Source organism: Callorhinchus milii, unplaced genomic scaffold (assembly GCF_018977255.1).
Source record: "Callorhinchus milii isolate IMCB2004 unplaced genomic scaffold, IMCB_Cmil_1.0 Scaffold2, whole genome shotgun sequence".
NCBI lineage: Eukaryota > Metazoa > Chordata > Chondrichthyes > Chimaeriformes > Callorhinchidae > Callorhinchus > Callorhinchus milii.
Genome location: NW_024704743.1, coordinates 97,647,366 through 97,665,455, shown reverse-complemented (window position 1 = coordinate 97,665,455; position 18,090 = coordinate 97,647,366). Strand labels below are relative to the sequence as shown.

General features: G+C 41.0%; 1 protein-coding gene across 1 annotated transcript in view; it reads right to left on the bottom strand.

The window, feature by feature from the left end:
• Nucleotides 1-6,001: 6,001 nt before the first annotated feature.
• Nucleotides 6,002-18,090, bottom strand: part of LOC103183468 (otoconin-90) — a 49,235-nt gene continuing 37,146 nt past the window's right edge. Inside the window, exons 9-16 of the mRNA XM_007900971.2 lie at nt 17,243-17,379; nt 15,782-16,010; nt 15,072-15,184; nt 14,129-14,260; nt 13,382-13,480; nt 11,780-12,014; nt 9,995-10,101; nt 6,002-6,950 (exon numbers count right to left, since the gene is read on the bottom strand). Coding sequence (XP_007899162.2) covers nt 6,499-6,950; nt 9,995-10,101; nt 11,780-12,014; nt 13,382-13,480; nt 14,129-14,260; nt 15,072-15,184; nt 15,782-16,010; nt 17,243-17,379 — 1,504 coding nt within the window. The 3' untranslated portion in view covers nt 6,002-6,498. The remainder of the gene's footprint in view (nt 6,951-9,994; nt 10,102-11,779; nt 12,015-13,381; nt 13,481-14,128; nt 14,261-15,071; nt 15,185-15,781; nt 16,011-17,242; nt 17,380-18,090) is intronic.

Genomic DNA, 18,090 nt, shown 5'->3' with positions numbered 1-18,090 from the left:
CCTCGATTCCCCAACAGTCTCCCTCTGCTCCTCCCTTCACATTGTTAGAATATACATTTTTTGTATACTGCTAGAATCATAATAGATGTTGTGAATGGGTTAACTTTTAAGTTAAGTGTGGAGGGCAACTGGACTGACTGGCATGGGATAGGACACATCTTTTTTCCTCTGTTTTTGAAAGAATAACGGACAGCTTTGGAAAAGGGCAGGGGGTCACCTCTTATCAGTAAATGACAACAAGCCCACAGAGGTAACGGTCCAAGGTATTGGTCGACACAGGATCTTGACTTAGCAATAAGTTGCTAGATTCTGACAGGGCCTGCCAAGCGACCAAAGGCAACCCTCAAGAATAGCAACTAATGAGCTTAAACTTAAGCTTAAGTTTAACTTAACTTAAGTTTAACTTAAGCTTAAACTAATGCTTAAACTAGAGGACTTTGGTACCATCCCGGGATAAGGAATAACCAGTCACTTAAAAGAAATGTACTAATGATCCCACACCACAAAATAATGAGCACCAGATACAGCCCTAAACTGATCAATCCTCTAAAGACAATTAGATCAGATAACAGGGGTCTTAAGGACAATGTGTATGTGTGTGAGGCACGTACACCCCATGAGGTGCTCATGTACACCCGGCATGATTTCGACCGGGTGGTCTAATGTCCGCACCATGATTGGATGAGCATTGGTATAAGAGTTCCGTTAACTTTGTGAACGGGGCCATCTCGGGTCGCGGAGACAAGGATACGGGAGATGGAAGACAGAGCTAGAAACACTGAGACTGAGGATATCAGATGGAAGATTGAAAGCTGTAAGCAAGAAGACTGAAAGTATGAAGAATCAAGTTTGTGTGCTGTAAACACACAGTATTGAACTCGAGATATCTACGATGGTATTATTCTGTTACAAGATCTGTTGATTGTACCAGCCTTTGGTCCCTTTCCCCCCCTCACCTCCCAAACTGCCTCATACTCCCGTAAATCCCCCTGGTACACCAGCCATCTCCGTTCCCTCAAGGCACAAGTGCAAGCTGTCGAACGCACCTGGACCAATTCCAAACTAACGGTCCATCGGCAGATCTGGCTTCACCACACCAAGATCTACGGCTGCGCTCTTGCCTTTGCCGAATCCTCCTACTCCAAGGTTATCTTGGAGGCAAAGGACAACCCCCGGCTTCTCGTTTCCATCACAAACCGTCTCCTCCGTCCACCTTCCCATACCTCGTCCATCCTCTCTTCAAACTCCCAAATGTGAGGAGATGCTGGATTTCCTCGAAACCAAAATTGAGGGGATATACTCAGCCACCTCTGCCATGTCCACAGCCAGCTCCACATCACCTCTCCCTCATGACCTACCCCCACCCATCTCCGCTATGCTCCTTCGATCTTAGCTCTCCCTCCTCCCTCTCCGCGATTGTTCGCAAACTCAAACCCACCACCTGCTCCTTCGATCCCATCCCCACCTCTCTGCTTATCTCCCAACTCCACCTTCTGGCCCCTCTCCTGTCCGATATCATCAACCTCTCCTTGTCAACCAGTTCAATTCCAACCCCCCTAAAAACAGCTGTCATCCCCCCATCCTGAAAAAACCTTCCCTGGACCTATCCCGACTCTCCAGCTACCGCCCCATCTCTAACCTCCCATTCCTCTCCAAGGTCCTGGAACGAGTCATTGTGTCCCAGCTCCACTCCTTTCTTTCTCGCCATTCCCTCTTTGAACCCCTCCAATCCGGCTTCCATGCTGCCCACAGCACGGAAACACCCCTGATCAAAGTCACTAATGACATTCTGAACATCTGTGATCAGGGCTTCCTCTGCCTCCTTGTCCTCCTCGACCTCTCTGCCACCTTCAACACTGTCAACAACTCCATCCTCATACACCGCCTCTCCTTAATCGCTGCGGACCTGCCCTTGCCTGGTTTGATTCCTATCTTTCTCACCGTCTCCCCTTTATTGCCTCCTAACGGTTTCTCCTCCATCCCCCGCACTGGCGTCCCCCAGGGCTCTGTCCTTGGCCCTCCTCTTTAATATCTACATGCTCCCCCTTGGTGACATCATCCACAGACATGGAGTCAACTTCCATATGTATGCGGATGACACCCAACTCTATCTTTCTGCCTCCACCCTCAACTCCAGGACGACTGATGTCCTGACAGACTGCCTGTCGGATATCAAGTCCTGGATGAGGGCAAATTTCCAACAGTTGAATGTGAACAAGACTGAGGCCCTCCTGATCGGATCACGCCAGTTTAACCAGCAAAAAACACACAGCAAGCCATTGAGAGCAAGCTCAGACCACCCTCAGAGTTAACCCTCTAACTTGAGGAACCAGGTGAAAAAATCCAGTCTGCAGTACCTTGTCGAGTTCTATGCTGTCAAACTAGGCTCATTGGTCTGTTATCAATAGGGCATTAAGTGTGACTCAGTGCTACTGAGACTGCCATAAATGATCAATTTGATTTTAATTCTCCTTTGTGTGCATGTGTAGGTTTGTTAATCAGTGTTTTAAACTTTATGCATCAAAATAATTACTCCTATTACAAATATTTTCTGCAAATGTACCTTGGTTAATTATTACCAATTGCATTCCATGAGAAAAAACAAACATCATGATTATAAAACTGAATTACCTCAAAAGACTCAGCAAATAACTTAGTGCTTAGTCAATGTAAAGCGAATGTTGGCAGAAAAATCTACCCATCATTAATCTTTTTCAATTGCCCATCATGAAATCACAGTTTCACCAAACTTTGATTCTTTTATCAAACTTCTTCGTGTCAGATCTTCATTATTACTCCTGCTATCTTTGGCAAAGGAGCACACCTCATGCTATGATCTGCCATCTAAATACAAATTGTAAAGCATTAGTTACTTAGAAATCATTAATGGATTAATGATCCATAAATAACAATCGTTGCATTTAACACCTTATCATGTCGCTGAAAAGTCTCAAAAGTGCTTCACAAGATTTTACTGTGAAGTGTAGCAACAGTACATTTGTAGGCAAATGTGGCAGCCAATTTGCGCTCAGCAATATCTCCCAAACAGCCATGAAGGGAATGATCAATTTTGAAATCAATTCAATGCAGAAACACCCATCTTTCAAAACCAGTTTAGGTGATGCTACCATCTGTCTAAGATGACAAGTGTGGTATTCTTTTAAAATAGGACCAGGCTTTCACCTTCTCAACCTTTTTATTCCTTATCATAATTGTGAAATTGTAGAAAACGACTGCCAGGAATATTAGGACTTTCTCATTCCTTATCACTCAATGTATGAAGTGTCAGGGACTGAACATGTGTGAATGGATCAGCAGGTATAGAGAGAGTGTCTGGGGAAAAGAAAGACTTATTAATGACTAATAACTCTGCTACCAAAAATTGTTTCCTTCATCTATGATCTCTAGGCAGAACTCGAATGTTTTGGTTCCTCCTAACCTTTAATTTAATACAGAACACTATTTAAATTATAAAATCTGATTCGCTTCAAACCCCACATGCATACATTGCTAATTTAATTGCTTTTTGACTCGGCCGATGTTCCTTTACAACCAGAGGTTCAATTCTCGAAAGAGGCCAAGGCTCAGACAGCCTCAGACACTGACAGAAACCAGATAAGAAAAGGTGAACTTTGCATTAAATTATTTTCAATCTGACCACCTTTGAATTTCTCCAATGCCTTTGCAGCCAGATTCCTAACCATTGTTGATTTTTCACAGTTGTGTAGGAGTCCTGTAGCTCAGTGGTTAGAGTGCTCGCCTCACAAGTGAGAGACGGGTTCAATTCCCGGCAGGGTGAAACCTTGGACAAATTTCCTTACTCCACACGCCTGATAATAATCCCTCAAGAAAAAAAACAAAAATAATTTGGTCACTCAATCAACGACTGCTCGTGGGACACTGCTGTGCGCAATTGGCTGTTGCGTTTTGCCCACAAAATTTACAGTCAATTAATTTTGCAGTATATTCTGTGAATGTCTATATCAAATGCAAAGATTATTATATTATTATGGAACACCTACAATACAAAGATGCTGTTGGTAATAAATAATAATCCTTGCATTTGTAATAGTGTCTCATAATATCGTTACGAAACATCTCCAAGCACTTGAAGGAGGGTCGCACCCAGAAAACAAAACTTGCACAATGGTTTTATCAATAAAAAGAAAAGTTTATTTTGAAAAGGAAACTCTACCTTTTTACATACAGATTCCCCTTTATTTCGCTCCAGTTCCCAGCTATATACTGGTGCTCTCTGCCATTTGCTGGTGCCTAATTAGCAGTTAGGGCTGCAACTTCAAACAAGCCTATTTGGAGTCTAGTCCTTGTTCGCTCCCTTGATTGAGACACCTTTTTTCAACCTAGGTACAAAAAAACATTCTGCTTTACATGTAGGTTGAGCGACAATAACCATGGTAAGCAGGGACAGAGTTTATCCTCCTATCATTTTGCTTTGCAAAATTTAATTTATAGTGTAGTGACTATAGTCACAGATACTATATATACAAGACTGGAGTCCTGTAGCTCAGTGGTTAGAGCACTCTCCTCGCAAGCGAGAGGCCTGGGTTTGATTCCTGGCAGAGCGAAACCTTGGGCTCGTTGCCTTACTCCATACACCTCTGTTTACCTAGCAGTAAGTAGGAACCCGGTTGTTAGCTGATTGGCGGATCGCTTTTCCGGGGATAATAATTCCTTCAAAAAAAATTAATAATAATGAATTGGTCACTCAATCCACGACTATTTGTGGAACACTGCTATGTGCAATTGCCTGCTGCATTTCGCCCACAGTCATGGTTTAGCATCTCATTACCCACAAAATATACAGTCAATTCACTTTGCAGTGTATTCTGTGAAGCGTTTAGAGATGTCTCAAAGACGTGATAAGGTGCTATATTAAATGCAAGGATTATTATTATATTTTGCAATCAAACCAGTTTAGGCGATGCTACCATCTGTCAAGATCACAGATATTGCATTCTTTTAAAACAGGGTTAGGCTTTCAGCCTCTGTCATTGACCATTTTATTCCTTCAGAAACCTGCAATTTATCACAACAATTGTGAATTTGTAGAAACAGCCAATTCATGCACAGTGATGTCCCACAACCAGTCATGAAGTGGCTATGATGTAGGTGGATAATGTGGAAGCTGATATCAATGAATGCTTACAGCTCTTAATTAAACATTCTGCTCAAGTCACACCCGGATTCAAATGCGACTCTTTCCACACGGCAGAAGTTAAGAGTATCCAGTCAGGCAGATATTATAGAGATCCAATATCACTAAGAGATTGGTGCATGTTATGAAGGGTGCAGTTGAGAGAGAAATGTCCTGCCAAATGGTATCAAATGGTATCAAGTTCAAAGCTACTCCATTAGGAATTGAATGGAAGACAACTGTCACACTACAAAGTAACTCAATGTGTGAAGCATGCTGAGATATTTCAAGTGATAAGAAGCTGTGTATTTTGATCAGCTGAGAACACAAAGAAGTAGAGTTGATTGCCAGTACTCTCCTGGAGAACATATGTGTGATTGTAATTTAAAATGGCCACTTGGGTATTGTTAGAATTGAACCAGCTGAAACCATGCAATTTACCAATGAGAGACATGGTAACTTTCCTGTTGCTTGTCCAGTTGGATATCCCTAATTAGCGCATTGGCTTGCAGTGGTATCAGTTGTGAATGGGATGAGATGAGTAATCCCATTTTACAATGATATTTCTATCATGGCGAGCGCTAACAGGTCAATTTGAACAGTCGTGCAGACCCATTCAGCTCAGGTAATAGATATTAAATCTAATTTACAGTATTTTGTAATCGCATTCCTGTCAATCTGCAAGCATGGTACAATGGAAACACAACGTTTCACAGAGTTCCCACTGGTCAGCATAACATACATCTGGTTACCTTTTGTCTGACACACTCCTTATTACATAATCCTGTAAATTAAACCCCACTAAATCTTTATTAGTTTTTATTCGTTGCAAAGAAAATAGTTATCCAAAGTTGTGATTTATTTTTTTATCAGTCTGACACATGTATGCTTTCAGTGCTTTCAATGACATCTTTTGCTGGTTTAATTCCAGCAGTACCCCAACACTTGGTTTGACAAAATAAAAACAATACTAAAGCCTATATAAAACTTTTTGATTTTACATTCATCTCTCCAGTAGTCTTGGTTGATAAACATGGAACATAGTTTTGAAAGAAAGCATAAGATTGGCTTGTAAAGTACATTCTGTTTATTGATATCAATCTGCCACTACTTCGCACTGATTCCCAAAGAAATTTGCACAGCCTTATTGTTTTTCAACAAGTCCATTAAATGAAATACCACCATTAGAAATTGGTTTTGATCAAAAAAGAGTGATAGTGGCAATGTTGAGTAGGTTATTTCTTCATCATTACAACATAGCTCAGATAAGGTAATCAACCTCCATGCAATCTAGGTCTCTGATTGAGTGAGCAGATCACTGATAGTTAAAAAGATACTACTTTTCATTGGAAGAAAGATGGGGGTAATCTACTAGGTGGTACTAGATTTCTTCTACGTCCATCTCGTGGAGTTCCTCTTCCACGTAGACCACCTCTGAATGGTCTTGCAGGAGCAGGTCCATCTTCATCTGATAGTTGAGAAGAGGGAGGAGCTGGAGTCTCAGAAAAAGGTCCACCTCCACGTCGCCTCTCCAATGGTCGTCCACGGCCAGGTCCACGTAGTCCAGTCCCACCAACCCTTTCTTCAGCACTCTCCTCAGAACGTGGCCCACCATGGGATCTGAAACTATCTGGAAGTGCTCTCTGCAGTTCAATTTTGCACGAAGCTTGTTCGCCCCGACACTGCTCTTTATTTAGTCCTTGCAAGGTGCTGTTATACACTGAGGCAGATATACACTCAGCAGCCGCTTTATCACACGAACAAAGGAATTGATCGCAAAGTGTCAAGCCAGTACCTGCAAGCCAAGAATTTTATAGTAATCAATAATTCAATAATTTGATATAGCACCTTAATACGTTGTTGAGATGTCTCAAAGCATTTCACAGGATACACTGTAAAGTGCAGTGATTGTGTACTTTGTGGGCAAACGTGACAATCAATTTGTGCACTGCATTGTTCAACAAACAGCCATGGAGTGAGTGACCAATTTTATTTGGGGGATTGTTGGCCAGGACATCAGGTGAATCTCACTTCTCTTTTGAATAGTGCCTTGGGATCTTTAACGTCCACCTGGACAGGCAGATGGGACCTCATTTTAACATCTTATGGGCAGCTTTTGCAGCAATGCAATGCCTGAGGCCTTTATTTCCATGTATTATAATATCCTTTCATTTGATTTAGCTCCTTTCACATTAGGAGAATGTCTCAATGCTCTTTCCTTCATTAGCTTAAATATTACTTTTCTTCAAGTATTTGTCCAATCAGGTTTTAAAAACCGTTTTGCAATTAGCTTCAATACCCATTTGTAATAAAACATTCTAAAAGGCCCGTGTTCAAAAAAAAATCCTAACTTTTTCCCTTTTTTCATTTTGGTGATTATCCTCAATTCATGTCCTTTTGTTATTGATGCTCCAGTCAGTAGAAATAGCTACTCTATTCAGGTTATCAGATCCGTTCTTAATTTTATAACTTTTGTTCATCTCTTCCCCCTTCCCTTCAACTCTGTTCTAGTAAAATCAGTCACATTTCAAATCTCTCCACACAGCTATAACATCTGGTCCCTGGTATCATCTGAGGGAACAGATCAGTGAAACTTTAAGGAATTGTATTGGCTTTGACACACCCTTATGTAGACAGATCTATATCTCTAACAAACCTGTGTATTTCCTCATTTTATACACACTCGCCTCGGAACGTTCAATTCCCTGGCAGCGCAAAACATTGGGCAAATTTCCTTACTCCACACGCCTCTGTTTACCCAGCAGTAAGTAGGAATCTGGTGTCAGTTGATTGGCAGATCGCTTTTCCGGGGGCAATAATCCCTTCAAAAAAATTGCTCACTTAATCCATAACTTTGTGGGACACTGCTTTGTGCAATTGGCTGCTGCGTTTCGCCCACAAAATGTACAGTCAATTCACTTTACAGTATATCCTTTGAGATGTCTCAAAGACATGATAAAGCACTATATCAAATGCAAGGAATATTATTATCATAGTGTCCTGTTCTTGATTTGCAACCATCAATTGAATCAGTTCAAAGTTGTGGAATGACAATAATTTTCTTGTGTTTTTCTCCCAATCTTTTATGAGATTAACTCTCTTAAGGGTTTGTATTTATCCTCCTGCTTTGTCAATCATGATGTTGCTGCAGAGGGTTGACAGTATGAGATACAGATTTCTAATATCCTATTCTATCAACAAGACAAACTGGTATCTTTAATGACATTAGCTGCCTCTAGGTTGCTTAGGTCTTAGCAACCTAGGACTGCAGGACTGCAGGATCTTTTTATGTAAAACCTGCATGTTTGTGGACAATTCATAATATTACAAAAGAATGCAATAGGTTTGAGAGGAAGAGAAGAGTACAGTATTGTTTTCAGAGTTATAATCAGCTGTTAAGATTCATAGATGGAGGTAGCTGGTTATTGATGAAAGTAGTTTCCACAGAACACATAATAAACTGCACTTCACAAGAAAGTGACAACTGTATGTCACTGTATTCAGAACATGGTTTAGAACTCTTCTGTGAGTCTTCAGAATGTGCATCTTTCCCTTCAATTCCTCACAATAGTGTCAGCGATCATCTCACCCTCAGAATTTCTCCTAGACTTTGTCAGCCTATAAACCTTTCTGTGGTATGTTTCAGTTTGACATGGGTTCCCAAGAAGGAAGGGGTGAAAGTCTTGTGCCCATCAACTTGTCAGTGTGAGTCACCCGTACGTGAGAAGGCTACCAGATGAGGCTCAATTGATAGCACAGGGCAAAATACTGCAAATGCTGGAAATCTGAAACAAGACCAGAAGCTGCTGGGAACACTTAGGAGGTATGGGTCTACCTTGCTGCCTGCACTGCCCAGCAGCTTCTGTCTTTAGTTTGGATTTCCAGCATCTGCAGTATTTTGCCTTTTATGTATTGATGTCCTCCTGACGTGACACATGTTAAATGCAAGAATTATTATTAATTATTATTATTATAGCAGTCAAGTATTATGAATTAGATTCACCCAACTTGATCCAGCTCAGGTGTTTATCTCTTAAAACTGTACCGTTCAGTTTATTTCCGAAGTTCAAATGCTGTGCAGGGAATAATTTCTACTTTGCACAGAATAGGAGAAACGCACTGCAAATCCTGATAGATGATTTTAAATGCAGTCTCCGTGGAGACCTGAGCAGCACTTTGGCATCATGCCAGTACCTCACCTACTGTGTTGCTGTGCAGCTTCATCTGACTTCTCCTAGTTAATTACATGTGGCTCATCAATTCTCACTGTAGATTGTCTCAATTAATAAGCTTTTGAAACGGCCAATAGACTCAAGGGAAAGCATGAGGGGAGCTGCTAAAATTATAAATAAATTGTTGGAAAATAATTGCGGAGAAAGAAATACAAGATAAAAAGGGATGCACCTGAGAAAACAAATTACTTGTGTCGACTATTGATTTTTATTTACTCCAGATCTCCAGATGAACAAAGCCTCAGCTTTGTAGACTAAGCCTGTGGTTAACTTTTCATTCATTTTTCATCATTGGACCGCATCACTCTTCTATAGAGTTGGGAAATATATATATATATATACACACAATTCCTGCTGGACAACGTAATTACTTGCTAATCATCTAAACTAATATAGATATATGGTTATAGATCTGCATAAATTTCTCAAAATTTTTATCAAACTGTGTTTTTGTCAACTGTTGACAAGCTTTCTTGGATTTAACCAAGAGGAACATAAGATTAATAGAAAAGGTTTCATAAATAAGATAATATATATTCAAAGCCTATTACATCTGTATTAGCCTTCACCCCCTAATTTGGTTAGCTGCTCAGTAACAAAAGCATACATGTGGCTTGTTGGTCCATGCAGTACACCTGACCAGTCAGGCTTTGGCCTGCCCTGCAGCCCAGCTTTCTAGCCTCATCCAAGCAACAGTGATGATAGAAACAGCATCTATGAAAGGGCACACAATGAAGGGATTATTTGTACAGCATTTATAACACAATGTAACATTGAACAAACTATTATGCCCTAATTTGCTGATTAATCAGAGCAGAAGTTCCGCATGGATATAGACAGACTATTTTTTTAAATCTCAGTGCAAAGGAATTTGGGCAAAATCTTAAATGCATTGGTGATTTGGGAGCAAATTTTCTCTAGTCCTTAAAAGAAGCTACAGAAAACTGGCTTCAAAATTAAGACTGACGGAGTTTGTGCTTGATTCAACTTCAAAATCATAGCTTTCGCCTCCCATACAGTGGGGTAGCAACTTTCCATCATCTTACTAACCAGCAAGCAAAAAGTGGGATTTGCAAGCCTAGGTCAAATGCACAACCTGGCATTGAGGGAGCCACGTGGAAAGTGGTGGGAGGGATGGGGGCTGGGTGGGGAAAGATCACTAAAAACACAGTCAAATAGATTGGAAATCAGAAAGGGAAGGGGTGAGAATGAGAGATTATGGGAGAGAGTTTTAGGGAGTGGGGGCCCAGTGGCAGAGGGAGAGGCCAGAATCGCAGGTATGGAAGTATTCAAAGGGGAAGATGTAGATCTTAAAGTTGACTCACTGGAGAATAGGGAGTCAGGGGGAGGATGGGAAAATAATGGGAATAACAATAATAATCCTGGCATTTGATATAGCGCTTTTCACATCTTCTAGACGTCTCAAAGTGTTTCACAGAATATACTATAAAGTGACTTGACTGTATTTTGTAGGCAAAACACGGCAGCCAATTGCGCACAGTAGTGTCCCACAAACAGTCGTTGATTGAGTAACCAAATTATTATTATTTTTTTAAGGGATTAGTATCAGGCATATGGAGTAAGGAAACTTGCCCAAGGTTTCGCCCTGCCGGGAAGCTAACCCAGGTCTCTCGCTTGTGAGGCGAGTGCTCTAACCACTGAGCTACAGGACTCCAATATCCCACAAAAAGGAGAGAATTATTATGATAACAGTCATGAAGTGAATGTTCAATTTTAGTCTTAAAATGGTCAGGATGCCAAGAGAAACTGGCTTCTCTTTTCAAGTATTGCCATTGGATCTTTAGTGTTCAACTGAACTGGCAGACTGGACATTGATTTAAAATCTCATCCAAAGAATAGCACCTCCAACAATGAGGCACTCCCCCAGTTCTATACTGGAGTGTCAGCCTATGCTATGAGCTCAAAGTGAACACAACTTTTTACGCATAGGAGATCGCATTACTAACTGAGCGAGACTTTTTGATCCCAGTGCAATGCTGGTGATTGCTGCCTTGATAGAGGTGTTATCCTTCAGATGAGACATTAAACCAAGGTCCTGTCTGCCTCTTCAGATGGACATCAAAGATCTGATGAGACTATTTAAAAAGAGAAGGGAGTTTATCACCGTGTCCTGGCCAACAATTACTCAGATAAAATTGGTCATTCACTTCATAGCTATTTGTGAGACATTGCTGTAAAAATCGGAAGCTATGTTTCCCTGCAAATATGCAGTCATTCCACTAAACAGTAAACTACACTGAATTGCTTTTTGACATCTTTCAACAATATAGGTTATATCAAATGCAAGGTTTAAATATAACTCTTTCTTATACATTGCAAATCAACTGTAATTCAGTAGCAATGATGTGTTTTACTCTATTGCAAACTGTACCTGTCTAGTTCATCGATGGGGCGGCCTCTCCCTTCCTGGCCACAGAAACAACCATACTGTTCAAAGTCATATGGACACCGTCCAGTTAAACAAAGCAGAAGCTCTCCCATCTGAGGCAATTCATGCTTCAATCTACCATTCTCCTTCAGACGTAGGAAAGTTCTTCGATCACAATCTGTAGAGAAACATATTCTAAATATTTTTATTGCTGCACAGTGGGTGTCACCGTGGATATAAATTAGTCAATTGCGCACTTCAGATGCAGTGTTTGTTGAAGATAAGGACTGAATACGTCATGGTTAATTCGCTTGAAGATCTCATTTAAATTTTAACTTCTATTTTGTCCTCGGTGACTAATTAAAAAGAATGGTTAGTCTGAAACTCAGCTCACAAAAGCACTGAATTTCTCTACTTAAATTATTATTTGATGGAGTTAACAGGTTGGAAATTGCTTTAAAAAAAAGTGTTTGCGCTGAGCCAGCCTTTCATTTGCGGGCTGGGGACAGTCGTAGCAAACATTCCCAAATGGAGACTTTAAGGCCTAGGTATTTTAAAGATCAACATGGTGGTCAGACTGGCTCACTTAGTAGCATTCTCACTTCGGAGTCAGAGGTTATACTTCAAGTCCCACATTGTGTCTTGGGACTCATAGTCTATGCTGACACTCCAGTGCAGTTCTGAGGGAAGGTACTGTCCTTCAGGCGAAACATTAAATCCACATCACTGATCACAAGAGAAGAAAGCCCTTTGGCCCATTTGACCTCGTCCTTCACATCATTTTTTAAAAATGAATCCAGGTTCCTGGCCTCAGTGACCCTTAATTACTTTCTGGGTGAAGAAGTACTTCCTAGTGTCTGTCCTGAAATTGCCCTTTAGACACATAGAAACAAGAGTAGGCCATTCAGTCCCTCGAGCCTGTAAGACCATTCTATAAGATCCTGGCTGATCTGTACCTTACGTCCAATTACCTGCCCTTGCCCTGTATTCCTTAGTACCCTGACCTAACAAATATTTATCCACCTCAGTATTGCAAGCTTGAAACCTCTTGTTCTCTTAATGTATCTGAAACTATCAAAGAGGAAATGAATTTCTGCTGGTATCATGGCCAACAAGTTTCCGGGAGAACATTTACTTCACAGTTTTTTGGGATTTTGCTATGTGCAAAATGACCAGGATACTTACCTACACAATGCACTGACTAAACCTGAGAAATACTTTTCAATGTAATAAAAGCTTTAAAAATGCATCCTTACAAAAAGGAGAATTTTTTAAAAATGCCTTATCATGTCAAAATGGCTGACAGCTCTGTGCAGTAATTACTGCCAAGTGTAGGGACCGTTTTTATAGAGGTTGTTGAATAATATTAGACCCTATAGTTTGACATTAGTCCCACACACATTGGTGGAGATTTTATTTGAGACTTAGTAAAAATCGTCAAAAGAACTTAACCCTACATTATGCCTGATTGATTTGCTGCACATCATATCGTTTTGAATTAGGAAACCACTTTGCATGATATTGTCTAATCGAGCTGTATATGTGACAGCACATTAGTGAGATTAATTGCAGTGTTAGTAGGTTATTTAAACTAAATATGCTCACCGTCCTCCGCAATCACTTCCACTGGTATTCCAGCTGCAGCCCCAGGCACCTGGGGGCCTGTAACACCATTTACTGTACTCTGTTCAGGTGCCTCAAGGTCTGTTATAGGAGGTTAATCATGTTGTAATCCTTGCCGATACAAGCACTGTACAAAAGGCAAACTATATTCTATATACATTGCAATTAACACTGTATTTAACTGTATTTAACTACTGCCACTGAAGGATCAATAGTTATACTTATTCTCTGGGTGGAATTCAACGGTATATTTTGTGGAATTAATATAACCATTTACAGTAGAAAGATATTTTATCCAGATTATATTATAGATATGGACACTGTGGATGATTGGTCATCGTGGAATATACAAAGGGCAAAACCTTGGGCAAGTTTCCTTACTCCACACTCTTAACAATAATAATCCCTCCAAAAAACAAAACAATAATAAATTGGTCATTTTCAATCCACGACTGTTTGTGGGACCCTGCTGTGCGCAATTGGCTACCACATTTTGCCCACAAATATACAGTCAATTCACTTTACAGCATATTCTGTGAAGCGCTTTGAGACGTCTAGAAGACGTGAAAAGCACTATACCAAATGCAAGGATTATTATCATTACTATTATTATTATACAATACAATTTTAGATAGCACCTTTCACGAGGTCAACCCAAGGCGATGTACAACTTGGAAATACAAATTGGAAACAAAGTGGAATCTTGTTGTTGTTGAAAGTGAGCAATACCTGTTGGGAAAGGCTTACAGATGGTAGTGTCCAGACATTTTAAGGAGGAATTGTAATTCGCTTTTAACAAACACTGAATAACAGAATTGTCACATTTGCAGAAACGTTGTTCACAAGCATCCATGGCAGCTGCTGAAAAAGAAAATTCAGCATCAGTGTGTCCTCCACATCAGCTACTGTCAGCCTGCCTGGCAATGGGTAACTGACTGACTCCAGCACATCCATTACCATGTCATGATTTGTTCAGAATATTTTTCTCTCTCCTCATTAAGTTCTGGTCAAGGTGATGAAAAGAAGGGCCAACAATCCCCCAAGTAAAATTGGTTATTCATCCCACGGCTGTTTGTGGAATATTACTGTGCACACATTGGCTGCTGTATTCACCCAAAGAATACACAGTCACGCCACTTTCAAGTATCTCCTTTGTTTTGAGATGTCTCAACAACATGATACTATGTTAAATCAAACACAACTATTATTATTATGATCAAAGGATGTGCCTCCCAGGTCTAGTCTAGCACTGCTTTTCAATTGAGCACTGGAGGATGCACAAGAACAATATGAGGTTTAGGTGTCAGCATGGGACAGCTGGCCTCTGGGTCTGAAATTGTTGGTCAAGCCCCATGTTGGGACTTCAACCTCACTGACCCTTCATTGACACCCAGGGAAAACACTGGGAATTCAGTGCGAGCCCTGGACATCGCTCCTAGAGGAGCATGAAATACATCCAGGAAAGGTGATTTTTTACATCTAAAGTGATGGGAAATGGATTATTGCAGTGTTTTCAAACTATCCCATCCTGCTATTTGTCAAAATTAAAGTTAGCATCTCCCAAAATCGACAAACTCTGTCAGACTGTTTTGGTACCGCAATCAGGCTTTATGGCTGATTTTGGCCTAACGTCTTTTCTAAAACATCCCCAAAGAGGCTGGCGGTCACTTACCACAGGTCAGATTCTTAGTGGAACACTGGTTGTTGCTGATAACCTTCCCAGGATCCAATCGGCAGCCAGCGTCAGCGACCTCCTGGTAACATGTTCGATGTTGGAAACAGCAGCTACAAAACAGGCAATGACCCTAGGTCAGCCAGCGACACCCGGGAAATGCGTGACAGGCAGTTGATTTCCTATTACTCCTGGATTGTTGTTGCATTTTTTTAAATAATGTCCTTTTGCCCTCCTCTCCTGAACCTATTGACTTTTAGTATCTTTTGACTTGGGTGCAGTTCCACAGGTGCTGGAGGCTCTCCACTAGCTCATCCAAACGACCATTATTTGCGGTTTCAGCGAAGTGGAAAGTGATGTTGGTGTCAGAGTGGAGTTTAGGGCTTCGGCTACACAGTGGACCCGAAAGTGATAGATGAAGGTTCTGACATTTTGATTGATTCCAATCTGGGGATTAGAGGGTGGCTATGGAAAATAAAATGTTCCTTCAGGGGATTAAATGAATGGAGCAAAAGAGAATGGACCTGGGTTGTGGAAGAAGTAAACTTGATGTGTCAATCTTGTGTCTTTGTTTACCAACTTAAAAGTTCCCATTGGATACTCTGCAGCACACACCCTGTAGAATGTTGGAAAAGATGGTGTTTGTTTTTGTCACTGAGAAACTATCTGACTGACTTGATAGATCTTACTGACAACCTTACAAAACCTACCTATCTGTTTCATCAGCTGGAAGTCCTTCTTCCCTGAATCTGCACACACAGCCGTAATTTTCAAAGTCCTTGGGACAATATCCTGTCACACACTTCAGCTTATTCACAAAGCTGTAAAATGCTGGAAAGCTGTCGAATACCGATTGCAACCAAGTGAAGTGTGTTCCCAGACAGTCTGAGGAAGACAATGATAATATATTACCTTTAATGATCAACCTTTGCTCAAAATCTGATCGGTTAGCAACACTAACCAATTAGTGGTACAAATTTTCACAAATGCTGATTTGCAACCTGCTCACACTCCACTCCTTCATTTACACATGTTTGTCAATTTACACAAACTCCTGCTTTGCTCCCTATTGTGTTCTGATTTACACACTAAAGCTGCTTTGCTCACAATTACATCCCATTTTGCTTTGTTCACTATTGTGTCCTGATTTACACAATAAGCTCACACAGAGGATACAATTCAAGATCCTGGTCCTCACATTCAATGCCCTCCATGACCTTACTCCCCCCTACCTCTGCGACCTCCTAATCCCCTACCAACCTGCCCGCTGCCTAGGCTCAACTAGCTCCGTCCTGCTTCATGTATTGGCGGGCGGGCCTTCAGTCACCCACCCTCTGGAATTCCATCCAGCAGTCCTTCCGCCTCGCCCCCTCCCTTACCTCCTTTAAGACCCATCTGAAGACCATCCTCTTCGACCATGCTTTCGATCACCCTGCTTCTCCCCAATCCGAACCCCCAGCTCGGGTCCAAAATAATGATTGTCCAGCACCTTGGGACATCTTCCTCACGTGAAAAGCACTATACAAATGTAATTTTGTTGTTGTTGTGCTCAATATTGCAACTACTGTATTTGCAATTCCAGTTTAAAATGATTCCATGCCCAGTGCCTAGGTCCGATTTCTTAGGCATGTGCTGAAGTGCCCTGTGTTTTACTGAAATAGACCAATTGTTTTCATGATGAACAGCAATATTTGATTTAAAATTATGAAAAAGAAATCCTTAATGGATTCTGAGAAATTCAGACAAACAGAACTTGACATCCAGGTTCAGATCTGTGCAGGGTTAGTTGACCTGAGCTGAGACAGTAGTTGGGGTGCAATGGGTGGCTTCAGTGACCCTGAAGTAGGGAGGGGACAATCAGCCAGGATTTCCCTCCTGATCACTAGTCATTCTGCACTTACACATGCCAGTATAGGATCAAGCTCAGCTGAAAGTGCATTTGAAGTGATATGCTTTTTAGAAGAGTTTTGAAAGCAGAGAAGAGGGAACAAAGCAGAGAGCTTTAGAAGAGTTTTAGACAGTGGGGAAAAAGTGGCTGATATAGAACATCGCAAATATGAACATGAAATGTAGATGCAGGTTTTGTTATCTGTTTCCTGCGCCTCAGCTGTTACTGAGATTAAATGGAGAGAAGCAGAGAACTACACCTGTTGCTGGATGCATCCTGTTACCCTTGTCTCCCACGCTGGTCAGGGCTTTCACACTGCCTGTTTGGAAATCAATCATTAGAACAAACTCAACATCTTTCAAATGCTTTTCTGCAACTTCATATTTTAATGCTTTACAGAACCGCTCATTTAACATTTGTCTTTAGAACATATATACATTGTCAAGGCTTATTTAGACCTTGAATTGCTGTAAATGTTGTAAATATGATCAGACACCCAAACACAAATAATAATAATAATCATTGTATTTGATATAGCGCCTTATCAAATCTTCGAGACATCTCAAAGTACTTCACAGAATATACTATTAAGTGAATTTTGTGGGTGAAATATGGCAGCAAATTGCACACAGCAGTGTCCTACATACAATTGTGATTGAGTCACAAATTATTATTATATTTTTAAGGGATTATTACCCCAGAAAACCGATCCACCAATTGACTAACAATTGGGATCCTACTTACTGCTAGGTAAACAGAGGGGTGTGGAATAAGGAAACTTGGTTAACATTTTGCCCTGCCCAGGAATCAAACCCAGGTCCTCTAGGTTATGAGGCGAGTGCTCTAACCATTAAGCTGCAGGACTACTGGAGGTTGAAAAATATGGATGACATCTGATTTCCAGGTTGTTTTTCCTCTAATCCTTACCGGGACAGCCTGCAACTGTACAATGTGTAGAATGGATCAATGCACAGGTACATTTAGGTAATTGTAGAGATCCTTTCAAACAATGAACAAAGAGTTTCCTCGATGCCCAGCCTTACGGCCTGCCTCTGAGGACCTCCAGCCTCACATTACCCAGCCACCTCTCCAGAGAGCTGCTCACTGGCATTTGTCAAAATAGCAGCTCCT